A 25,574-nucleotide genomic window follows, 5' to 3' on the forward strand; every position below is an offset into this window, starting at 1 on the left:
CTAGAACATCCCAGGCACTGTGGTTTCTGCCTTTGCTGCCCTGCGACACATTCCCATGGGCTGGAACACTTGCCCGGCTGTTCTGTGGGCGCCTGGCTCACTGTGGCCTTCTCTGTGTCTCTCTTGGGGACACCTGAGGTAGCCACACGAAGTGTTTGGATTAGCCCAGCAGTACAGCTGCATTTCCCAAAAGGCGGGTATACAAAATAGCAAGGCCAGAAACGGTTCAGGTTTCATGACAGAAGACACCAAGACCCAAGAACGATAGAAATCCCTAAGGGAGAGAGGGACAGAGTCCCCAGAGAGCCCCATAACTGCCCAGCACCTAGAAAATGGGGTCAGTCACATCCCCTTCCAGTCAGACTCAGAGGAGGGCAGCCACCAGGATCCAAATCTATTAGGGATTCTGGGGAGTTCCCTCTGAGGGATGGGTTCCTGCCCTTCCACAGTCAGAAAGCCTCATTCCTGGTCTCTGGCTACTCCCCAGCCCAACCATGCCCAGAACACTCTTGCTTCCTCTCGTGTTTTGTGGTACCATCCTGCCCACAACAGTGGGGAAAGAAATCTGTGCCCCCAGGCTTCTGGAGGGGCAAATATCACACCCCTCCGTTTCCGAAGAGGGACCACAGGGTCTCCAGCTCTCTCACACAGCACCCGGTTCCCTCCTCTACATGGATACCTTCCACCACCCATGAATTAGAAAGCAAAGACCTCAGCCCTCTGGGGAGCCAGGCGTTCTGAGAGTCCAGAGAACCGTCCTTCCCTCACCCCCGGAAACCTAGATCTTATATCCCTTTGTGGCTCAGAAGCCCAAGGAGTTCAGCTCCCTGGGGAACCCAGACCACCCCTCCTCCTTGTCAGAATCCCTAGTGTGAAGGAGACCGCCTTCATCAGCAATCAGGGCCTCCACCTCCTCCTCCGCAGGGGGACTAGTCACCTATTGGATCTAGTTTCTACTCTTGAGAGACCAAGATAGCCGCCTTCGAGGAGTCCAAACCCTCAGCTCCCTTGAGGAGTTCCATAGTCTGACGGTACCCAGAGAAATCAGGAGTCCCGTCCCCAGAACTCTATTTCCCTTCAGGACCCAGGAATCCTGGTGACCAGACGTCACCCACTCCAGGCCCTAGTCAGAGCCCTCATTCCCTTCAAGCACCCAGGATTCTGACTGGCGGACCCCTTGCTCTGTGATCTTTCAGGCCCAGACATCCCATGCTAGAGTCTGGACCCCGAGCCCTCTCCCTCTCGCCGGGTCTTGAGTCCTCCGGCCCTGGCAGAGCCAGGCAGCTGGGACCCTGGGCTCACCCGGAAGCCCCGGCCCTCAGCCCAGCTCTCACTGCGCGGGCACCTGCGGCGCCAGCACTGCCTCGGCGTCCGCGCGCATCTCGTCCAGCGCCTGCAGCAGGACGCCGTGCGCCGCTCGGTAGCCCAGGCCCCCAGTGGCCGCAGCGCCGCCCGCCGGCCACAGGAAGGAGAGCGCGCCCAGCGCCGCGCCCCCGGCGGTGCCCTCGCCCGCCCACGAGCCCAGCCTCGCTTCCACTTCGGCTCGCGTCACCGGGCCCGGGAAGCGCGTCCGCTTGGCCAGCTCCCCGGGCGCCAGGCCCAGCGCGCGCTCGCGTCGGGCCAGTGCCGCGGGTTCGAGCCCCAGCGCCCGTCGCCACTCCGCTAGCTGACCCCGCAGGAGCGCCACGTCGCACGCCCAGCCCAGCCCTGGGACTGGGGCCGCTGCTGCCGCCAGGCTAGCCAGCAGGGCCGGCCGCCACGCCCCGGCCCGCAGCGCAGCAGCCTTGGTCCGGGCCGCGCGGGGAGACGCGGGCGGCAGCGCGAGCAGCAGCGCCCCCGCCTGGGCCGCGGGGAGCGCGCGCCGCAGCCACTCGCATAGCCCCGGGAGCCCGCCCGGCCGCAGCGGGAACACGGGCGGCGGCGCCTCCTCTAGCACCTCCCACGTTTCGTCCTCGGGGCTCAGGGCAGCCGCGCGCTCTGAGTCCCCGCTGCCGGATTTCTTCGCGCTGACGCCCACTGGCTGCAAACTCTCCGTGCCTGCTTCCTCTGAACCTTCCCCACTGCCTCCCTTTTGCAATCTGGGGCCGCGGTTCTCCTTTCCATCACTGTGGGCAGTCTCAAACCCCTCTCCGTCTGGGTTCTCTAAGCTCTCGCTGCCAGACTTCTCTGCCTTTTCCTCTTCTTCCAGAGACTCTGGGTCCTCGCCCTCGCCGTCTGTTCGCACGCAGACCAGCGGTGTATCCGGGAGCACCAAGGGCCGGACCTGGGCCCAGTCCTTCTCAGTGGGGGCCCCAGGGGTGACGAGGATGAGAGCGTCGTAGTGGGTGGTCGGGTACGGGGCGACGGTGGTGTCCGCGGAGCCCAGAGGCACGCTCCAGAGCACCACGTTGGGGCGCTCTGGGGCCGGGTAGGGCGTGGGCCCTGCAGGCGCTGCAGCAGGCACTGCACCCGGATCTTCAGGATCTAACCCGAGGAGCACGTCCAACACAAGGCCCACGTCAGCCCTACCGGCCACGGCCAGGTCCAGGCGTGCGCTGCCCAGTCGCTCCAGGCCAGCCCGAACCCACGACAGGGCCGCCTCCAGGCCCCCAGTCTCAAAGGCCTCCCGCACAGCCTCCAACTCCGCAGCGCCCAACACCTCGAAGCCATCCTGAGCTGGTGGAAGGAGCCTGCGGGGATAGGGAGGGATAGGGTCAAGGGCAGAAGAGGGGCTGGAGGCTGGAGAGCTAGCCTAGGGGGTCGGACCAGGCTAAAAAGACGAGGTGGAGTTTGAAGCAAGAAAGGGAGGGGCCAGATTAAGGGCACCGAGGCTAGGAAGGAAAGAAAGGGGCTCAGTCGTGTCTGACTCTTTGCGACCCCATGGACTGTAGCCTACCAGGCTCCTTAGTCCATGAAATTTTCCAGGCAAGAATATTGGAGTGGGTTGCCATTTCCTTCTCCAGGGGATTTTCCGACTCCAGGACCGAACCCAGGTCTCCATCATTGCCTAAAGCAAGGGAGGGACTGCTGGATTGAAATCTGGCTTCCAACACAGCTGAAAATGGGGAACTGGCTGTCTCCCCGGAGGTTACACTCTGGGAGCTGGGCTTTCCAAAGGACCTGCAGGATTAAGAAAAGGGCATGCTGGGTGGGGCAAAACTCACAGACAGTGAGCCTTAGGGCAAAAGAATCCCGAATGAATTGAGGGGCTAAATGAAAACGTGCACTAAATGCTCTAGGTGGGCAGGGTCAACACAGGCCTTAGCAGGAGTGTAAAGTCCAATGAGGGGAGAAGCCTCGTTTAATGGTTCTTAGCAAGGGCGTGGGGCTAAGGAAAAAAGAAGGGTGGTGGGCTTGGAGCTGCTGCCCCTCCCTGAGGCTCTTTCAACCTCTACCAAAGGAGGCAAGGCCACTTGGGGGTGGGTGGGGGGAGACAGGAGATAGCCAGCAGGTGGGTACAGAAAGAAGAGGGAGGGGATTAGAGAAACGAAATGGGGGAGGGCCCCCTAAACGACAAAGCTCACTGAGGGTGGGCTCTCTGGAGACTGCGATCCCTTGAGAACCAAGCAGATGGTGAGGAGGAAAGACTGGAGAATGGAGTCTTCGGGTACAGATTTCATGGGGATCACCAGTTTGGATGCAGAGAGCAAGCCCTCCTTCACACCTTGGCTTGGGGGCAGTGTTTGGGCTTTAGGTCCGGGCCCCTTCTAGAATTCTGGCAGGGTATCGGGACTTTTGACCTCATAGTGCTAGCAGGAGCAGGCTGGATGACAGGCTGGGACTTCCAGCTGACCGACCCTTGGATGGGGCCGAGATGACAAAAGCACAGAGTGCTAGCTTGAGGTGGGGCCTCGTGGACCTCACGACCTGCACTCAAGGGCAGGATCTGGAGCAGGGCTTTCAGCAGATATCTCTTTAAGGTTGGTCACAAACTTGCTGCGGGCTGACTTCAAAGAGCACCTTAGGGTGGAGGTATAGAGTAAATAAAGCTCCAGGCCTCTTCCACCCACCCAGAAGCTCCGCGCTTACCTCTGCAGTGCCTCGGCCCGGCTCCGCAGCGCCGCTCGCAGGCGCTCCAGCTCCTCGCAGCCGTCGGTGCTGAGGCAGTCGGTCCGTGGCACGAAGAGAGCCGCGGCGCCCAACCCGGCGCTGTCCAGCAGGGCCGCGGTCTGATCCCGGGCCTGGGCTTCATTCTGTGACTCCTCGGGTCGGAGATTCAACACAGCCAGCAGCGGGGTCCCTCGAGCCAGGGCGGCCCGTGCTGCCTCCCCCAGGGCCGGGGCCAAGGGCTCCTCATTGCCCTTGGGGCCTGGCAGCACCAGTACCAGCACGTTGGCCTCCGCCGCCCAGGGTCCCGGCTCTGCGGGTGGGCAGCTCAGCTCGCCCAGGAAAAGGCCTGGGCCTGCAGCTCGCAGGCTGGGGAGCCCGGAATCCGGCCGTCCGTCGGGGATCTCGACCGTCTCCACATCTCTGTCGCACAGCGCTGCAATCAGCGCAGATTTTCCGGAGCCCGGAGGCCCCAGGAATAAGACGGTCACGTCACCTCGCGGCGGAGGCATAGCTGGGAAGCAAGGAGAGAGGAAGACCTGGGTCACGGAGCACCCAACCTTATTCTTTTCTAGCTTCCCTACTCTGGTCTCACATTTCAGCCAATTATTCTGTCCCTTTCTTTCGTTCTCGGGTACCACTCCCAGGCAGCCAGAAATCTGGCGCCCAGCCTCTATTCCCCAGGGACCCGGGAGTCCCGTCCGCCCTCCTTCTGGATGGCTTTCCTTTTCCGCTTCAAAAACTCAGAAATTGGCCTCCAGCTCCCAACACCCTCTGGGATACAGATGTTTTTAACCCCTCACTCCTCCCTTCCAAATCACCAACCGAGCAAACAGCCAGCACAAGGGACGGCGCAGTTGGTAGCAGGTGGTCTGCCCCTGAGAAGCCCCCGCTCTGGGGTCCGGGGACCGAGGCCTAAGAGGTTACAGCACCGGGATTCGGGGACGTCCAGACGCTTTCCAGGGGTTCTAACCTGACGTCATTCCCTTTAGGAGGAGGTGTGTCTTGAAAGCTTAACCTCGGGAAGACAGCCCTGTGCGGCGCTTGCGCAGAACGACGGATGGGCGCCCGCTCGCTCTCAGCGGTCGCAGGTCCTAGAACAATGAGGGAGCCAAGGCGCGTGCGCGCCAGAAGCGCCTAACACGCTTGCGCAGTAAGCACCGGTCGGTCAGGCGAGCGTTGCGTGCAACGTCATCATTACGCACCCCAGTGCAGGGAAGGACCCCTCGCGTTATATTGAGGACCGAATTGGTGGGACTGCATCATTGCAGTCGGATGGCAATCCAAGATCCGGGCTTCGAAAAGCTCATCAGGCGAAAGGCCGTGGAAAGCCTCGGGACTCTGAGACTCGGTGGGCCCTACCCCGTTTCCCTTCGGGTGACGGCGCTGTGACGAGCAACTGACAGGCGCAACGAAAGGCAGCCCCTCTGCTGTCTTGGAGAAAAGCAGAAACCTAGGCTACTGGCCTCGGGAGGGAGCCGAGGGCAGTGCTTGGGGGCAGCGGGTCACAACGGCTGAAAGCGCGCGTGGGAAGCGGGGTCTCAGAATGGAATGAGTTTCGGGATGTCAGAGAAAGATGTCTCTCGGGAGGAGGCGGGCTAAAGTGTGGGTACCACTACCTGCCTCAAGACAGGTGGAAGAGAAGGGGATGAGGCTGGTGTCCAAAGATCAGGGGTCCTCTAGCTCTGTGTTCAGGGAATTGGTTTGATGTAGCAGGCATAGGTCAGAGGTCTCACGCAAGTGAGAAGGCGCTAAGAGAAGTCACAGAGCTGAGGAGTTGAATCTTTTGGAAAGTTGAATTCTCTAGTGAGAGCTGTTAGGTTAGAATTCAGAGATGTTATCTCATAGAAGTCAAAGACGGGCAAAGTAAGCTTGTCAAAGATCACAGGATTAGCGGGCCCTCTAAATTTGGCTATAGATAAGCGACTTCACTTGATTTACTATTCTGCCATGCGTGCTCCTCTCTTGACCAGAGGGGTCCCAGTCACCATGGAGGACCGGCACTCCAAACAGACCATGGAGCAGCAGGATTCGTCCAAGGAGAGAAGTTCCCGAAGTCCGGGAGGTGACCTCTGTGAGTACTGCTGACCAGAGGAGGGTGGGTTGCAGGAGCTGTGATGCTAAAAGGACTTCTATAGCATCTCAGTGTTCAAAGCATTGTGGGGACTTACTCGTTAGGAAGGAGCTGTTAATGGTCCATGAGCTGCCCTCTCAGGACCCCGACCCTTGTTACCCTCAGGTAACAAGGAGCAGAGCTCCCTGCTCTGTCCACATAAATATGAAAGGGATGCACTTCAGAGGCAAAGAGTGGTAGCCAGAGAGGCTTGGGGTGGGAGAAATGACTGGGAAGAGCAGTGAGCCCCAGTCCCAACCCTGCCCTGGACTTACAGTGCGCCTTGGACCTCAGTTTCCCTGTCAAAAGGGGTGGCCACTCCTAACCTCACAGGGCTGGCTGGTATGAGGATTAGCGGCAGAAAAGGAGAAAGCTTAATATTAGTGAAGATAGCCAATTTGACATAGAACACCAACAGCTTCTACTGAATGCTAATTAGGTGTTAGATGCATTCTAAGATTTTAACACTTGTTGTCTCAGTCTGTCCTCCTAACAGACTCTATGAAATTGATAATTATCACTGTCATATGAAGTGAGGGAACTGAGGCAAAGAGAGGTTAAGTGTTCATAACAGTGAAAGCTAGTGTCAGTGCTTTCTAGCCGGAGACCACCAGGAACACACGTGGAGTTGAGCAAATCAGGCTTACTGCTCATTGTGCTGAGGAAGTACACACACTGTGGGGCATCTCATAAGAAAGGACTTATTATAGGATCTGGGCTTGTGGTAGGTGCACTGGGGAAGGGTTCAAGAAAGGGGTTTTGCTCTGGATAGAGGCTGCCAGGAAGCAAGGGCTCTTAGATGGCTGCTCACTTAATAAATCTGACCTAGGAGGAGGGAGGAACAAGGGAACGCTCCAGGTCTGACTGGCCAAGCAGCAGCAGGAACTCACGTAAGCCAGGACAGGGGGCTGTCTGGCCATTTCTCGTGGCCCAGACAATGTTCACGTTTTGTCTGTGTTCAGAACAGCACCATGGCGTGGTCTTGATTGGCCCCAGTCACAGCACGGCCTTGTTTGACAGTGTTGTGTGGAATTGTTTATGCTCACCAGGAGAATGCCAAGGCCTAGCTGTGCCAGGCCAGCCCCTGGCTGTGGGGTTTCTTCTTTCTCAACAATAATTATTGCAAACCACTGTGTAGCACCATTCTAAACACTATTTATAAGTTCATTCATTTATTCCTTCCAACAACCATATGAGGTGGATACTAATACGATGATTACCCCATTTTCCAGATGAAAACACTGTTTTCACTTGCCAGGGGAAATCAGTTCCAGGCAGTCTGGCTCCAGAGGCTGTGCCCTAATCATACAGCTCTGTCAGAAGGGCAGACTGCCTGGGTTCCAGTTCTAACTCCACCATTTCACTTCCCAGCCTCATGTCAGCAAGTTGCCTCAGCTTTTGCAGCCCCAGTCTGCTCATTCACAAAATAGGTCCAGTAAGTCTGCCGTCCAGGCCTGGCATAGCACCTGGCACAGAGCAAGTCAAGTCCTGCATGCTGGTTGTCGGCATGATTCTGGGGCTGGGAGAGGCCCTCGCCACACCTGCTGGCCTCTCCCAACCTCTCCCCCATGTCCTCAGGCCACCTGAGGGCCCTGGAGTGCACTCACTGCCTCATCACCTTCGCCGATTCCAAGTTCCAGGAGCGCCACATGAAGCGGGAGCACCCAGCGGACTTCGTGGCCCAGAAGCTGCAGGGGGTCCTCTTCATCTGCTTCACCTGCGCCCGATCTTTCCCCTCCTCCAAGGCCCTGATCGCCCACCAGCGCGGCCACGGTCCAGTGGCCAGGCCCTCCCAGCCGGCTGCACCCATCACCACACCACCCACCTTCCCCTGTCCTGACTGTGGCAAGACCTTCGGACAGGCTGCTTCTCTGAGGCGGCATCGCCAGGCACACGAGGCCCACCCCCTTCCTGGCCCCTTTGCCTGCACCGAGTGTGGTCAGGACTTTGCCCAGGAAGCAGGGCTGCACCAACACTACATCCGGCATGCGCGGGGGGAGCTCTGAGAGTAGCTTACGCCCGCCCCAGGGCCGTGGGAGCTCTGTGGCTGGTGGGATGCATGTCTGATACGGGATGGGAGCCCTGGACTTTCCTCCCTGGAAAGGCAAAGGACTCCTGAGAAACAGGATCCAGAAGATACTCATTTGGAGCTTCAGTCTTTGGAGGACACAAAAGCCTTCAGGGAAACAGTCAAATCAGACAATAATGAGATCTATTGTTTTTAAAAAAAAATAACAGGAAAGAGGGAAAACTGTTATTTGTATCTCCCTCATCCCCAATTAAATAGTTTGAAACTGCAACTAGCTGCAGATTGTGTAACCACCTTTAATTCATCCCAGATGGATGCTGTGGGGCTGTAGGAGCCGAGTGACTGGATTTGGGCCTGACTGGGGGCAGGGAAAGTGAGGCGTTGCCCACCTGCAAGGCCACCACAGCACAGTTCCACACAGGGAGCGACTTGGGCCTTTGAGGATGGGACAGCAAAGTCAGAGTCTGTACTGAGTCGTGTGGGGGTTGCAATCTGAGCTAGTGTCTCTTCCCACTCAAGGAGGGGCCACGGCATTGGACAGCTCTGCCCCCCTTCTCCCTAGATGCTGCTGCTGCTAAGTCACTTCAGTCGTGTCTGACTCTGTGCGACCTCGCAGACGGCAGCCCACCAGGTGCCCCAGTTCTTGGGATTCTCTAGGCAAGAACACTGGAGTGGGTCGCCATTTCCTTCTCCAGTGCATGAAAGTGAAAAGTGAAAATGAAGTCGCTCAGTCGTGTTTAACTCTTAGTGACCCCATGGACTGCAGCCTACCAAGCTCCTCCATCCATGGGATTTTCCAGGCGAGAATACTGAAGTGGGGTGCCATTGCCTTCTCCGGATGACTTACTGTTTATTTAAATAATTTTATGTACCATTCTGGTCATGGATTATTTTCTATTACGTGAAGGTGACATGGCATGAATAAACTAACAGAAATAGTATCTGAACACAAAAGATCCGTGGGACTTCCCTGGCAGCCCAGTGGTTAAGACTGCACTTTCAATGCAGGGGACATGGGTTTTCAATCCCTGGTTGGGGAACCAAGATCCCACATGCCTCACAATGCAGCTGGAAGATTAAAAAACAAAAGGTCCACATTAAACTGTCTAAACAGAACTCTGCTTTTGAGCAGGAATTCCCAGAGAACAGAAGGGGACCAGGGCAGGGGCGGGGGGGGGGGGGGGAGAATGGATGGGGGGTGGTTCGGTGAGGTGCTCAGGGCTGAGCTGGCCCTGTAGGGCAACTGGTTTGGAGTCAAACAGAGATACCTTCTGTTTCCTGTTGTATTTAGCCAGCACTGGGAGATATTCCATTAAGATCCTATTTTCAGCTCTGAAAAGGTCCCATTCTGGGCTGAGTTCCACTGGGCCAGTGTTACTCCCTCACATTACCTGCTCTGCCCCAGAGACAATGGTCAATGCTTTGCACAAAATAATCACAGACTCTGTTTGAACTGAGGGGTATTTTGAAAGCCCACAGAGACTGAGCCATCTCCCAGTTTTTAGCCAGGCAGATGCTGGCTACAAAGACAGCATCTCCCACATTTCCTTGCAGCTAGATGTGGCCATATGATACAGTTCTGACTAAATTCCTGGGTAGAGTCTTCAAGCTTCAGAAAGGAACCTACTTTTCCTCCACCTTCCCACCTGGAATGTGGACATGGTCTCCAGCCATCTTGGACCAGGAGAGGGGACCCCATGGTGGCAGGGCAAGAAGACAGTAGGAGGCAGGTTCTCCTGTTATTACTGCTCCCCACCCCCGCAACCTCCCAGTCTCTTTACAACAAACTACCCCTTGTGTATATGGAAATCAGCTTACATCACTCATTCAAAACCCTCCAAAGGGGGACTTCCCTGGTGGTCCAGTGGCTAAGACTATGCTCCCAATGCAGGGAGCCTGGGTTTGATCCCTGATTGTGGAACTAGATCCCACATGCTGCAGCTAAGACCCAGCACAGCCAAATAAATAAATATTAAAAGAAAAAAAAAGACGACTTTCTGAGATGCAGACCTGGGGCAAAATGCCTGCATGCTCAGGTCTAAGAGTAGTAGTTTAGGGGGAAAAAAAAAAAGACTCACCCTCCAATGGCATCCTGTAAGTAACATTGAAAGACCTTAACCAGGACCACAAAACCCAACAGTGCCAAGGCCCCAGCCCCCAAAGCAGTCTCAGCTCCAGGGATGGAGCTGTCTTCTTCCCCACACTCTGGCCACACTGGCCAGGCTGACATCTGCCTTGGAGCCTCTGTACTCTCTGGTTCATCTTACCCAGAACTTTGCCAGGCTGCCTCCTTGTTACTCAGGTCTCAATGCCTGCCACCTCAGAGAGGTCCTCCTTGGCTACAACAGCACCTCCAACCCTTACCCTGATTCAGTTTCTTCCCAGCGCACTTCACCACTTGGAACTGTCACCCCTGTGTTTTTATCATCACCTGTGTCCTTCCTCTGGAATCCGAGCTCCTGAGGGTGAGTGTTGCGTCTTCCTCACGGCTTCATCCTCAGCACCTAGGATAGCGCTTACCGCGGCGGCTCAAAAAAGGACTCCTTGACCGTCTACTGGCTTACTTCGCTGTCAGCCTCAGCCCACCCTTCCACACTGTTCTGTCAGCCTGGGCTTTTGGCAGCTGTACTTCCCAGACTCCCTGGAGAGCTGGCTTCCTTAACTTCATCCCATAAGACCTAAGGGCAGAAAGAAGGTCAAAGAGGGAAGCAGGGGTCCTGCTGGAGCCCCTCCAGCAGCAGTTCAAGCTCCAGTATCTCCTCACACACTCAGCCAGAGCATTGTGCCCCACTTAGGGTTTAAGCAGGAGCTATGGGGTCATTGATCCCTGTACCAGCCACACATGTGGCTCCCACTGGGTTCTGGCCATTGTACTTCTCTTTCTGCATCACAGTCCTAGAGGTGGGAGCTTCCTGCAGACACTAATTTCTCAGTTACCATATTTTGAGCGTAAGTTTGTGCTCTTAGCTTTCTAGTACCTGTGTGACCAACTCCCAGTACAGAATCCTCCGGAATTCCTCACTTGGCCTCTATTTCCTCTAGGCTCTGAAGAACTGAAGGACTCCACTGGCAGCAGACCTGGTCTCCTGATTCCCAGTCTCTGACGATCCTTAGGAACTTTTGCTGACGAAGGGGTAATTCTCTACTTCTGTGTTTAGAAAGCCCCGTCTTAAGGCAGAATAGGGCTTAGGCAAGCTGCCCCAGGAAATAAAATCCATCTGTTGTTTTAATGAGCTGCGAGTTTCTACTGAGTTGGCCAAAAAGGTCATGAGGATTTTCCCATAACATCTTGGCTCAGCTACTGAGATTCTGAGGTGGTTCTGTGGTGGTGGTTTAGTCGCCAAGTTGTGTTCAACTCTTTGCGGACCCCACAGACAGTAGCCTGTCAGGCTCCTCTGTCCATGAGATTCTCCAGGCAAGAATACTGGAGTGGGTTGCCATTTCCTTCTCCAGAGGATCTTCCTGACCCAGGGATCGAACTTGTCTCCTGCACAGCAAGCAGATTCTTTATCACTGAGCCACCAAGGAAGCCCTTGTAACATGTTATGGAAAAACCTGAATGAACTCTTTGGCCAACCCAATGCTTTGATGATTCTGAGACTCATTGATGTTAAGCTAGAGTGGTTATGAAAGTCTCAAAGAGTGGATAAATGTCAGATTCGGAGCTTCCAGGATAACAGTATGGGGTTTTGAAAGATGCTTTGCTCATAATCCTGTAACAGACATCAATTCTCTTTTGGGGCCAAGCAGGTACCACAAATTGGTGACACAAGCAGGGTATGAGGGGTCCAGATGCCAGCTGGTTGAGTCTGGGCATGCAGGATGGAATGCCCCGTTAATAGGAGGTGACCCCCACTCAGCTCTAGCAAACTGTCACCCCGTGGGATTGTGAGTGCAGCCATCAATCTCACAGGGATGCTGGAAACTTCCATTTCTGTTCCAGATCTGCCCAGTTTTTCAATGTTGTTGACCAACATGATTTTAAAAACTTCACTAACTCTGGAGACCAAATGCACTCCTGCAAGTCAGATGATGGCTGTGGACAGCCATTTCTGGTGTGTGGCTTAGTGGCTAAGAATGTGTGCCCTGCACCCAGCTGTCTGGATTCAAACCTAGCTTCTGCTTCTTTCTAGCTGTGTGACCTCTAGCAGATTACTCAACCTCTCTGTGCCCCAGCTGCAAAATGTCATGATCACGGCCCCTGTAGCTCTAAGGATTACGAAGACAGACTTGGAGAGAAAGTCAAAGCCGGTATTATGCCCTGTGTGACGCAGCCCTCCGTCCCTGCGCTCCCCCCGTCTCCCCGCTGTTTCCTCAGCAGCAGCCTCTCGCCCCAGGCGCGCTGCCGTGAGCATCCCAAGCAGGGCCTTTGCACCTGCTGTCCCCACAGCCACACGGCCCGCTCCTCCCCCTCTAGTCTCCTCTGACGTCACCTTCTCAGCGAAGCCTTCCCTGGCCACCTCATTTGAAACTGCTTCACACGCACAAAAGCCTCCCATTCCTCTTCCCTTTTCCTCCACAGCACTTACAACCTGCTAACGTCCTATATCTTCTCTCGTTGTTTGTTTTGGCCATACTCTGTCTTAGTTGCGGCATACGGGATCTAGTCCCCCGACCAGGGATTCAGCCTGGGCCCCCTGCGTCGGGAGTGCAGTCTTAGCCACTTGACCATCAGGGAAATGCCCATTCTGTACTTGTTGCTTAAATATTCAAGTATCTGTTTCCACTGTTGTAACCACCACAAAGGCAGAAACTTTTATTCATTGTGTTTACCACTCTGTTCCCCGCTCCCCAAATAGTACCTGTATCACCTACGTGCTCAATAAATCAGTGTTGAATGAATGGGAATAAATAACGGTCCCTACCTCATTAAGGATCCGATGTGACCATCCCTATAGAGTGCTTAGCCCAGGGTCTGGTCAGCCGTGAGCCATTATGGTAATTCAGGTTCTATTCTTGAGGGTTCTTAGTTGCCAAGCTTCTGTGAGTTAACACATGTAAAGCGCCTTAGAACAGAGCTTGGCACACAGTAAATGGTAGCTATTATTATAATTAAGCTTCTATTTTCAAAGAAGCTTCGATGCCAAGCTTCTGGGAATTAGTATTTCCCGTCTTAGAGTGAGAGCTGGTGTTTCCACACAGCTGTCACGAGCTGGCCCTCTACTCCCAACTCTGACCTCATCCCTCCAGCCACTCTGGCCTCCTTGATGCCCCATGCCCTCACCTAGACGGCTCCCTCGCCCCCCTTCTCTGGTCTCTCTTCACCTCAGGGAGGTGACATCACTATTTAAAACCGCACCCTCTTTCAGAACTGTTCTCTTCTCTGCTCTAGTCTCCTCCACAGTGCTTAGCACCATCAAGCATGTTACGCCCTTCTCGTCTATTTCTGGTTTACTATCTGTCCCCACCAGGGGCCCCTTCTCACTTCCAGGTAAGCTCCATGAACACAAGGACTGTATCTTATTCACTGGTGTGTTCTCAATGCTTAGCACACAGCCCAGGATTGAAAAGGTATTTGTTAAATCAATTAATGGCTCACAGTCCCTGCCTTGCAGAACTATTCTAAGGGCCTGATGATCTCATGCAAATAAAATGCAGCGCTCTGCTAAGTGTAGGGAAAACGGCAGCTGTAATTATAATTCAGGTTCTATTTCTGTGTGTTCCTAGATGCACAACTTTTCTGAGTCAATACACTGAGTACATAAAGCTCTTGCACTGGCGTTTGGCACTCAGGAAGTGCTCAGGAAGCAGAGCTATGATTATAATTAAAGTCCTCTTTGTGAAGGTTCTTGGATGAAGTGGCAGAGTGTGCTCGCTGTCTTCCACAAACGTTTTCTGCTTTCTGGGCACTTGGCGAGACCGCCTTTCCCACACTCCCTTGCAGCGAGCTGCGGTCATGTGACTCATCTCTCAGCCATAGAACGTTAAGTGGCAGCAGTACGTGCCCCTTCCAGGCTGGGGAGGCTGGGGCTTCTCCGCAAGCATGTGTGCCTCTCCTCTTCCGCCCACAGAGCCCCAGCCAGGGACATCCAGCCACGACCATGTGAATGACGAAAGGATGGCCTGGGCCTCCCCAAATCACCGTGTGCAGATTACTTGCCAACCCTGGACTACCACGTGAGTGAGAAACAATCCTCTTGCGTCTGACGCTGCACATCATAGGGTCTATGATTAAATGCACGGAAACCACATTGAACTATGCATTTAGTAAACATTAATTATCGTGGTAACGATGATCCTGAGGTTTCCCCAAGAAGGAGCTCGGGGATGGTGAGGTAAATGCCCAGGTGCATGCCTCACACACTTGAGCTTACACACACACACACAAGCGCATGCCTTACACACTTAAGCTTACACACACACACCCCCCAAAGGCACACTGGACCAGCACACAGAATTTGGCTTTTATTCTGGCCTTCACATGTCTACTGCTAAGACGACACAGATTGGAGGGACCCCACCCCCTTGACCACCCCAGTGTCCTCATCGACCCCCCACCCGCCCCGCCCCACCCCACCCTCCACCAGGCGCCCGAGTGGGGCTCTGCCTACACCTCCCCGCGGGCGTGCAGCATGAAGTGCCCGTGCAGCTCGCCGAGGCTGTCGAAGGAATCCTCGCACTCGGTGCAGTGGTAGGTGCCCTCCTCCTCCTCCTCCTCCTCCTCCTCGTCCCTCCCAGTGGGTCGGCCCTCCCCAGCCCGAGGAGCGGCCCCCTCTTCCTCCCCGAGGGCCCGGGTTTCAGGGGCTGGAGCTTCTTGGGGGGCTACCGCAGGGCAGCAGAGCCGGCAAGGTGGGGTGCCCGGAGGGGCCTCCCCAAGGGGCAAGCGGCCACAGAGCTGGCAGGGCTGGGCTGGGGGGCCGGGAGGCTGGGCCGCACGGGGCGCCCGGCGGGACGGGCCCCCACGGCCCCCGCCCAGGCGCTGCTTCACCTTGTAGCCGGGGTCATATTCAGGATCGTCAGTGGTCTCCTCCTCCTCCTCTTCTTCCTCGTCTTCCTCTTCGGAGTCTGGCTCTGAGAGAGTGTATTCGGAGTCAGAGGAATGCTCGGGGCCTGCAGGGGGTGGTGGGTAAGGAGACAGTGCGTCACAGGACAGAGGGCTACGCCTGGCTGTCCCCTCCAGAAGACCCATGCAGACTCACCGCAGTATTGGGCCCAACCCTGCTCTCCGCACTGATGAACCCCCATCGCACAGAACAGCCCGGAACGCAGGAGGTGCTAGGAATCTGTGCGTTAAGCAAACGCACATCTTTTAAGAACTGCATCTTAGGGGGTTAAAAAGAACAAAGTAGGAGATACAGGAATAATAAAAACAACAGTGACAGTGTCCACTGCTACTTTAAGAACTGTGGGGATTTTTTTGGCTGGATCTTAGTTCCTCAAGCCGGGATCAAACCTGCAATGGAAGCACTGAGTCTTAACCACTGTACTACCAGGGTACTCCCAAGAACCTTATTTTTTATAAATACTCAACTAATCTCTACAACAACCCTGAGAGAGTTACTATTATTATCCCTAAGTGACAAATGGGGAACCGAGGCACGGAGATGCGGTGCTCCATGCCACATCACTGGCCTCCAGTCACACAGCAAAAAGGGGAAGCTAAATGTGGGCAATGGCCTAGCACGGCTCATTTTAGGGAGGCGAACACTTGAGCAGATATTTCATCAAATTAAGACACGTATATATACATACTTTGAAATACATGGCTTTATATTAATATATATGCATGAGTGCATGCTCAGGCGCTTAAGTTGTGTCTGTCTCTTTGTGACCCCGTGGACTGTAGCCCGCCAGGCTCCTCTGTCCATGGGGCTCTCTAGGCAAGAATACTGGAGAAGGCTGCCATGCCCTCTCCAGGGGATCTTCCTGACCCAGGGATCAAATCACATCTCCTGCACTGTAGGCAGATTCCTTACTGCTGAGCTACTGGGAAGCCCGAGAATACTGGAGTAGGCAGCCTATCCTGTTTCCAGGGGATCTTCCCTACCCAGGGATCGAACCCACGTCTCCTGCACTGCAGGCAGACTCTTTACCGCTGAGCCACCGGGAAGCCCTTTATAAATATAAATATATATAAAAGCCCTTTATATACACATACATATATATATGTATGTATGTATACAAAAAACATCTAGTAAAGTGAGTTAAAATATTTGTAAGAATAGGTGTATTCCTGTGATTTCATGGGTGTGAAGGACAGGCCTAGGACAAATTTACGTTTAAATAAAGTAAAAAGTGTGAAGTGGATACACAGGGAAGGGCGACGCCAACAGCTGTTATGGGGGGTGTGGGCCCCAGCCCCAGTCAGAGGGAGCCCCTACTGTGGCAGCAGTGGCAGTGTGGGAAATACCGGCTGCTTTAGGAGTGGTAGCCTGAGCCTGCCAAGAACATCTCCTAAGACTGCGACAGCTCAGCCCTTCATCCATGGCCCTCCACCTTAGTTTCCCCCAGCAGCGTACGGGGACCCCGTTACAACTGGGCCAGCCACATTCCTCACATCCCGCGACACCCAGGCCAGACCCCACCTCAGGGCCTTCGCCTCCCTTTCTGCAGATGGACTAAGGCTTGATCCGTCCCTTCCGTCACAGCTCTGCTCAGGTGTCACCTTGGTGAACACCTGGTCAGTGAGTCTGACTGGCAGTCCCTCCCGAGCACCCCCGACGCCCTCCACGCGGCTTTAGCCGCCGCCTCAATTGACTGTATGCAACTCCTGCTATGTGGTTTCTGCCTGTCCCTGAGAGCAGGGGCTTTGTCTCATTCACGGCTGTGCCCTACCATCTAGAACACTTTCCTTGTGCCTGGCATTCAATTTGACAGCCTTTTCTGTGGCTTTCCCATGTGCTGGGAATGTCTCCTGTTAGCTTTTAGGACCTTCCTCTCTGCTGAGGGCACCCCAGATCTCCTGACCCCAGGCAGCCAGTCACTTCTGCTCTCTGGGTGTCCTAGTCCTGAACCCTCGGGGAGGTGCCCATCTGAAGTTCTTCCCCACTGACCAGCAGACAGGCCTGGGCCGACTCACTGCTGGGTCCCCAGCATCACCCAGCTTGGAAGCCCAGGTTATAAACGTCCGGGCCTCTCTGCGGCTCCCTCTGTCTCTTACTTGTTCCTGCCTCTGTCCTGCTGTCTCTCTGTCACTTAAAGAGCCTTGGCGTGGGCTGGTCCCTCGGCCTGGAACGCTGTTCCCCACTCTGTCTGCCTGGCGACCTCCTACTCATCCTTCAGGTCCCAGCACAGGCTCTGTCCTCTATGAAGTTACCACCCTGATGACTTCAGGTGGGGGGGTCTCTGCCCTCTTCCCTCCACCCTGACTTCACTTCCCCATTACTGTCCTAAGGGCTGCAGCCATCTGGGCCCCAGAATGTCTCCCCCATCAGGCTAGGAAGCCCTCGGGACAGGGCTGACTCATCTGGGGCCCTCACAGGCCACGTGGGTGGGATGACCAGGGCCGCCCCGCTCTCTCCCCTCCAGGCCTTTGCCTCTGCTCCCCTCCTGCCTGGGACGACCCTTTCCTTCTTGACTAGCAAACTCCTGCTCCTCTTTAAGACCCCAGCTCCACGTCACCTCCTCTGTGAGGTCTTCCTGGACTGCCCAGGTGGTCAGTGCCTCTCTCGTCTGGGTTTCCCCTACCCACAACATACCCTGACCGCCTGGCCTGGGCAGTGACTGTCTGGGTGTGGAGACTGGAAACTCCTGGAAGGCAGGACCTGGGTCTTACCCCTCTCTGCATCCTCTCCTTATCCTGAGCATAAGGCAGCCTGAGGAGGCATATGCTGAAGAGCTGTGAAGCACACCTCCAGCTTTGGGCTAGGGCCCCACCCCTCTTTCTCCTCCCACCTCTGACTTCACACCACCCCTCCAGGGTCTTCACTGCCCACTGTGACTTCACGAAGTTGGCTTGAGCAAGGCAATCAGGTAGTGGCTACCTGCGGCTACCAGGTCTTTTGTGTCCACCATGACTTCCAGCCCACAAGCCCTTCCACGGCCACCATGCCTTCTCCACCTACGAGAGCCCCAAAGCCCAGCACGTCTCCGGCACCCACTGGACCTCCGATGCCTGCAGTGTCTCCCAAGCTTCCCGCCTCCTTGAAGACCCCCAAATCGGCAGCGCCCAACAGCCCCTCGGCATCCACCAAACCGTCCACAGCCCCCAACTCAGTCACAAGCCCAAGCAGTTCCAAATCTCCCAAATGGGCGAAGACCAAGACAGCCCCTTCTAACCAGCCCAGCCACAAGTTGCGAGTCCACAGCCAGGCACGCACGCCCAGCAAAGCCAGCACCGACACCCAGGCCAGCACTGACACCAGGGTCAGCAAGACCAGCAAGGCCAGCGGGGTAAGACGTCCCCAGCACCGAGGCACCCGCAGCCGGGGCAGAACTCCTGGCAGAAAGGGAAGCCGCAGCTCCAAGCGGTCAGCCAACAGGGCCAGCACGCCAAGCAGGATAAGAACTCACGGTGCCAGACCAAGCATGCCCAGCAAGGTGAGAACGCCTACTTCCCAGCAAAAACAGGGTAGGGGGAAGAGTTACAGCCGCCCTAGAACCAGCAACCAGGAAAGGAGTGAGAGCCACCCTGGAAGTGTGAGCCGAAAGAAGAGATACAGCCCCCCAGGAGCCTCTGATATGGGTAAGAGTTCCAGCCCGGCTGCAACCTCCAGCAGGGCAAAGAGTTACAGCCCCACTCGAACTCCCTTAGAGGAGACAGGTTACAGCCAGTCTCCATCATCGTCGCGGAGGGTGAAGAGTTACAGTCAGATGATTACCCCCAGCAGGGAATGGAGTTTCAGCCCGAATGAAGCGTTCAGCAGGGTCGAGAGTTACAACCAGGGTAGTATGCCCAGCCGGCCCCAAAGTCACAGCGGGTCTAGAACGCCCAGAAGGGCAAGAAGTCACAGTCGGGAGAGGGCCCACAGCAGGGTGAGAAGTCACAGTTGGAAGAGAAATCACAGCAGGGCAAGAAGTCGTACCCGGAAGGGAGCTCCCAGTCAGATGGGAAGACAAAGTCAGTCAAGAATCCACAGCAAGGGGGAAAATTATAACCAATCTAGAACCCCCAGAAAGGAAAGAAGTCACAGCCGGTCTAGAACCCACAGCAAGGAGAGAGGTCGCATATGGTCTAGAGCCCCCAGCAAAGAAAGAGACCACAGCCGATCTAGGACCCCCAGTAAAGAGAGAGACCTCAGTCGATCCAGAACCCCCAGCAAGGAGAGATATTACAGCCGATCTAGAACCCCCAGAAGAGAGAGAGATCACAGACGATCTCGAACCTCCAGCAGGGGGAGAGATCACAGCCAACCTAGACCCTCCAGCAAGGAGAGAGATCACAGCCAAACTAGAACCTCCAATAAAGAGAGAGATCACAGACGATCTCGAACCTCCAGCAGGGGGAGAGATCACAGCCAAACTAGAACCTCCAGAAAAGAGAGAGATCACAGACGATCTCGAACCTCCAGCAAGGGGAGAGATCATGGCCGATCTAGAACTCCCGGAAAGAAGAGAGACCACAGACAAACCAGAACGTCCAACCAAGAAAGTGACCCCAACAAGGAGAGCAATTCCAGCCAATCTACAACCCCCACCAGTCTCAGCAGGAAGGGATCCCCAAGCAGAGCACAGAGTCCTAATGGGAAGAGAACACCTAGCGAGACAAGGAACCACTCACAGTCAAGATTTCTTAGCAGAGCCCCAGTCCCAAACCAGGATGATACACAAGCCGACACTACCACCTCTAAGGCCGTCTCACCTGGAGAAAGGTCCTCATCATCTTCTTCCAAGCTGGCGTAGCCCCCAGTCTCAGCTGGCTCACGGGTCTCTGTCATGGCGAGGGGAGGGGACAGGAGACAGGAGCAGAGCAGAAGCTGGGCAGTGTCCCTCCCTGGCCAGCTTTCCACAGCCACACCTTGGCCACAGGTCCTCTAATGCAGATGTCGGCTCGTAGAGAGGGATGCTGGACAGGGGAAGGAAAGACCTGTGGAGACAATAAATTTTTACATAGCATCTGCCTCCCCAGGACTCAGTGTGCTCAGTGTAGGTAAGGCAGAGATGATCCCAGCTCTGTCCTAGACTGTCTAAAGGGCCTTGACTGCAGGCTCTGTCCCTCTTGTAGGCTTTAATATCCCCATCTGGTTCTCATTCAATGGGGTGTGAAAGGATAATATTCCAAATTATTTAACTAAGGAGTACTAACATGAGCACCAATCAGGACTGAGAGTGGAACACGGGCCTCTTGCCAGGCATTAATCCTTTACTTGCTGGGCTCTGGGTAAGCCCGGAGTTGGGAGAAGACTCCAAATTGGCAAGCAGGGGTAGGGATCACTCGGTATACTGGTGATACACCAACCAGTCTAGAAGTCATTCTGTATTTGAACAGCTAGTATGGCTGCACTTAATTTGTGACTGTCAGCCCTAATTCTTTATCAGTTTACACCCTGGCAAGAGGATATCTAGGTCTGAATCCTAAATCTGCCACATTCTAATTGTACAGCTTCTAGCAAAGGGCCTACTTTCTCTAGTCTATTTCCTCCTAGGTACAAAAAAGTCTTCCAGAGCTTAATTTATGTATTTATATCCATACTGAGACAGATAATTATCTCTTTTGTACAGATGAGGAAACTGAAGCACAGAGAGGATTAACAAGTAGCCCAAGGTCATACCAAATCGTGGGTGGGTGAACTAGGATTTAAAGCCATGTCATCCTACCTCTCAAAAAATGATCCTTCAGCTGAAAAGATTTTTTGAAAATTTACTAGATTCATTCGTATCAAATGCTGGTATGTGGCAGGTACTCCATCAATGGTGGCTATTACTATCCCCACCCCCAACCCTCTATGAACCCCAGTCATTTCAGACTCTCACCTGGCCCTGTGAACACCAAGATTTTTTACAACTGTGTGCTTAGTCACTCAGTTATGTCCAGCTCTTTATGACCCATGGACTGTAGCATGCCAGGCTCCTCTGTCCATGGGGATTCTCCTGGCAAGAATACTGGAGTGGGTTGCCATGTCCTCCTTCAGGGGATCTTCCCAACCCAGGGATCGAACCCAGGTCTCCCGCACTGCGGGCAGATTCTTTACCAGCTGAGCTACCAGGGAAGCCCCTTCTTCACAACTGTGGGGCTTAGTAATCCTGCAATTGCTGTCTAGTGTGGGCTCCTTCCCGACTCTCTGCCTGGAGAAATCTTAATCTCTCTCTGAACCCACCTCAAATACAAGAACCTCTGTACTTCTCCCCAGCCAAACACCACCTCTGCCTCTTTGAAAACGCCTTCTGACTCCTCTACTTTCTCTCCCGCTTCTTCAATACTACACACATACACATGGCACTTCTTTTGTCTCTCACTGTGCTTCTTGACAGCAGAGTGCCAGGCTGGGCAAATTATGAAGGGGCTGGCAGCCTCAGCTGCACCTCTTACATGCCAAGACCTGTGCTGGGTATTGGGTAATATGGTGGAAAACACATGATCCCTTCAAAGCCTAAGGGGATATGTTTAATGCTGGGGACTAAAGAGAAAAAGATTAAGATTGAAGCCTGGAGGAGGCTGAGGCTTGGTAAAGCTGGCATCAGTGGCAGGTGAGCTTTCTAAAGACACCTGGATTCAGCTTTATGGACAGAAAAGTGAAAGTGAAGTCGCTCAGTCGTGTCCGACTCTTTGCGACCCCATGGATGGTAGCCTACCAGGCTCCGCAGTCCATGGGATTTTCCAGGCAAGAATGCTGGAGTGGGCTGCTATTTCCTTCTCCAGGGGATCTTCCCAAACCCAGGGATTGAACCCGAGTCTCCTGCATTGCAGACAGAAAGAATTCATAAATGGCAGAGAAGAGTTCTTATAATACTCCACTGCCTATAGTGTTAGCCACTCAGTCGTGTCCTAACTCTTTGCTACCCCGTGGACTGTAGCCCACTATACTCCTCTGTCCATGGAATTCTCCAGGCAAGAATACTGGAGTGGATTGCCATTTCCTTCTCCAGGGGATCTTCCCAACCCAGGAATTGAACCTGGATGTCCTGCATTGCAGGCAGATTTTTTTTTTTTTTACCATCTGAGCCACCAGGGAAGACCATTGCCTATTGGGCCCCATTTAATTTGGGAATTCTACTTCATGCCAGGATAGGTTGCCAGATTTAGTAAATAAAAATATACAACACCCAGTTAAATTTCAATTTCAGATAAACCGATGGTCTTTTAGAAATGTACATCTCAAATATTGCATGGAACACAGGTATATTAATCAATTCTTTCTTGTTTATCTGAAATTCAAATCTAACTGGGTGGTCTATATTTTAACTGGCAACCATACACCAGGGACAATCAGAACTTCCTATGGGATTACCAGGAGACATTGCTCAGCAGTCCTGCCTACCCATCCCCAAGCCCACAGCACACTAAGCCCCTTCCAGAGTATTCCAGATGTCAGATGGAAACATTCCTTGGTGTCCAAGTCCCATTCCTACAATGAATATGGGGGCCAGACTGGCTTCCACGATCTTCAGTTCAGTTCAGTTCAGTCGCTCAGTCGTGTCCGACTCTTTGCGACCCCATGAATCGCAGCACGCCAGGCCTCCCTGTCCATCACCACGATCTTGGAGGGGAATAAGTGAGACTCCCTCACTACCATAACACAGTGCCGGAGACCCCACAATGTCCAACTTCCAAGACGCCAAGCGTGAACATAACGGGCACCCGTTCCCACAATGCTAGGGAGAAGCAAGAGCAAAACCTTAGGACTATAAGGACCAGTGCCCACAGTGCCCTGCTACTGCAATTTCTCCCAGGATGCCTTCGGCCTGTAACGACCACCTTCCAAGGCGCTCTTCGTCAAAGCACTCCAAGCTTCCAGGACGCTCAGCGTAAGGCGTGTGACAAAAGAGACGGTTCCCCGCAAGAAGCTAGCATAATCCCAGAATGCTCCAGACCCATTAACGACTAGTAGCCAGACTCCCACAATGCTTTAGGGCAGGGCGTCCGGTTTTCCCAGGATGCCCCCAGAGCAGCACTGAGCCGCGTGGGGGGAGAAAAGGGAGCCTGGGTCTCGCTTTCGAGTCATCACAGCCCAAGACCGCTGCCGACTCCTCGGTGACGGGAGCCGTCACTCCCATCATGCAGCGCTGCCGTAGTGCCCGCTTCCCAGCATGCCCCGCGCACCTCCATCCCGGACACTCACCGGCGCTGGCGGCCACAGTTCTGGCTCGGCGGCAGCGGCTGCACGCCCAGGCTCTGCGCCTGCGCCGCAAGTGGGGTAGGAGGGAGTGCGAGGGGCGTGAAGAGCCTAGGGCGCTTGCGCGACGAGATAGACCATTCCTGTCGCAGAGTGGGAAAGGGGGCTCTCTGGGTCGGGCCATCGATGAGGCTCGCGCAGGGGGTTCCGGGCTTTGCCCCTAGCTGTCCGGGTTTACTTGGTACAGTCCGCAACCGGACCGAACAAGAAACGGCAAGGCTCGCGCGTGCATGAGCGCTCGCATGAACGTGCCTACGGATAATAGGATGCTCCGAGAGTTGGGTGGGGGTGCCAGCTCGGCCCGGATCCTGGACCTGAGGCCTGCTTATTTGCATAATCTTAGCGCGGGACAATGGGAGGCCTAGGGCTCTGGAGGGGTTGATTTGCATATTCCCCTGAAGGGCCATACTCCAGAGCGCAGAGATTAGCATATGCGGGGCGTACTGGGTGGGCATGGGGGGGCGGGGTGGCTACTGACTAGCGCGTGCGCAGAGGGACTGCGGACTAGCGCGAAGCGGGCATCCTCGGTGTAATTGGGATCTGTTTGTATTCGGTGTCTGGGTACAAGGGACGAGACCTTTACCAATCCTCACAACCCTCCCTTCCCACAAGCAGGATAAACATTTATTGTTCTCTTGTGCTAGAGGGCACTATGGTTTCCGCAGCGAGCATAGCCAGCATCTATGCTGCTGGCCTCCCAATCAAAGGAAGGAGATTCACATATAATCAGGACCCCAACTGAGTGCTTAGACTTGGGATGAGTAGAGCAGAGGAAGCTGTGGGAGTCACAAGAGGCGCATGCCCCAGGGAGTCTTTGGCACAGGGAAGAGCAAGGACAAAGGCCTAGAGGCCAATTTAAAAAAAAGTTGAATGGTTTGAGGAAGTGAAAGCAGTTTAGTATGCCTGGAACACAAGGAGGGGAAGTTCCTCCAGGTGAAGTTAAGAGCTCAGACTTAACTTAGATGAGAGTATAGGAAGCTATTGCAGCATTCTTAGTCTTCCTGGAAATGACTCACTTTCCAATTGAAAACTCTCCAATGAGATCCCATTACACCTGGAAAGAAAATCAAAGGCTTTATCAGGTCCCTGGGGCTTCCCTAGTGGCTCAGACGGTAAAGAATCTGCATGCAATGCAAGAGACCTGGGTTCGATCCCAAGGTCAGGAAGATCCCCTGGAGAAGGGAATGAAAACCCACTCCAGTGTTGGTGCCTAGAGAATTCCATGCACAGAAAAGCCTGGTGGGCTTCAGTCCATAGCATCGCAAACAGTCGGATGGACTGAGCCACTAACACTCACTTCTCTGGTAGCTCAGCTGGTAAAGAATCCACCTACAATGCAGGAGACCCCAGTTCGATTCCTGGGTCGGGCAGATTCCCTGGAGAAGGGATAGGCAACCCACTCCAGTATTCTTGGGCTTCCCTGGTGGCTCAGCTGGTAATCTGCCTGCAATGTGGGAGACCTGGGTTCGATTTCTGGGTTGGGAAGAATCCCTGGAGTAGAAATGGCTGGAGAATTCCATGGAGTGGGGTCTCAAAGAGTCTGACAGGACTGAGCAACTTTCACTTTTCAGGGGCTATACACCTGGTCTAACCCCACTCACCTCTGACTTCACCCCCACCCTCTCCTCTATCCACTGGGGTGCTGTCTACCTGAGCCTCACCATCTTAGGCACTTAACGTTGCTGTTCCCTTTGCCTGAAAATGCTTTCTCTTCTGATCTTCGAATAACTGTTTGCTCATCATTCATATCCTGGCAGAGGTGTCAATCTGAGAGGTTTTCTCTGATGTTTCTGAGGTAGCACCTCCAGATTGACTCTAGAGGAGGGGGTTATGAATAAATCAGGATTGGCTCTCAGACCCAGTGAGATGATTGTTGAAGCTGGGATTGACAGATGCACGGGGCTTTATTGTCCTGTTCCACTTTTGTATGTTTGATGTTTTCTATAGTAAGAAGTTAAAAGAAAATAGTACCCCATATCCCCTTACTCTGCCTTTTATCTTAATAGTACGTGTGTGTGCGCGCGCTCAGTCATGTTCAACTCTTTCCCACCCCCTTTGACTGTAACCCACCAGGCTTCTCTGTCCATGGAAGTTTCCAGGCAAGACTACTAGAGTGGGTTGCCATTACCTACTCCGGGGGATTTTCCCGACCCAGAGATCTAACCCTCACCTCTGGGCGTCTCCTGCAGGCAGA

At 54.4% G+C, this 25,574-nt stretch overlaps 3 protein-coding genes across 3 annotated transcripts; 1 reads left to right on the forward strand and 2 right to left on the reverse strand.

Annotated features, from left to right (window-relative positions):
- Window positions 1–1,330: 1,330 nt before the first annotated feature.
- Window positions 1,331–4,938, reverse strand: IRGQ (immunity related GTPase Q). Its single transcript, XM_068993484.1, has 3 exons — window positions 4,852–4,938; window positions 4,009–4,540; window positions 1,331–2,669 (listed from the first exon to the last, which is right to left on the reverse strand). The coding sequence occupies exons 2-3, from the start codon at window positions 4,536–4,538 to the stop codon at window positions 1,331–1,333; spliced, it is 1,869 nt and encodes a 622-aa protein (XP_068849585.1). The 5' UTR covers window positions 4,539–4,540; window positions 4,852–4,938.
- Window positions 4,939–5,253: 315 nt separating this feature from the next.
- Window positions 5,254–8,991, forward strand: ZNF576 (zinc finger protein 576). The gene is made up of 3 exons (XM_068992484.1): window positions 5,254–5,631; window positions 6,000–6,100; window positions 7,718–8,991. The coding sequence occupies exons 1-3, from the start codon at window positions 5,603–5,605 to the stop codon at window positions 8,143–8,145; spliced, it is 558 nt and encodes a 185-aa protein (XP_068848585.1). The 5' UTR covers window positions 5,254–5,602; the 3' UTR covers window positions 8,146–8,991.
- A 5,724-nt stretch (window positions 8,992–14,715) lies between these two features.
- ZNF428 (zinc finger protein 428) lies at window positions 14,716–23,449 on the reverse strand. Its single transcript, XM_068992994.1, has 3 exons — window positions 23,327–23,449; window positions 19,909–20,133; window positions 14,716–15,218 (listed from the first exon to the last, which is right to left on the reverse strand). The coding sequence occupies exons 2-3, from the start codon at window positions 19,982–19,984 to the stop codon at window positions 14,716–14,718; spliced, it is 579 nt and encodes a 192-aa protein (XP_068849095.1). The 5' UTR covers window positions 19,985–20,133; window positions 23,327–23,449.
- Window positions 23,450–25,574: the final 2,125 nt, after the last annotated feature.

Source organism: Capricornis sumatraensis, chromosome 20, assembly GCF_032405125.1.
Source record: "Capricornis sumatraensis isolate serow.1 chromosome 20, serow.2, whole genome shotgun sequence".
Lineage (NCBI taxonomy): Eukaryota > Metazoa > Chordata > Mammalia > Artiodactyla > Bovidae > Capricornis > Capricornis sumatraensis.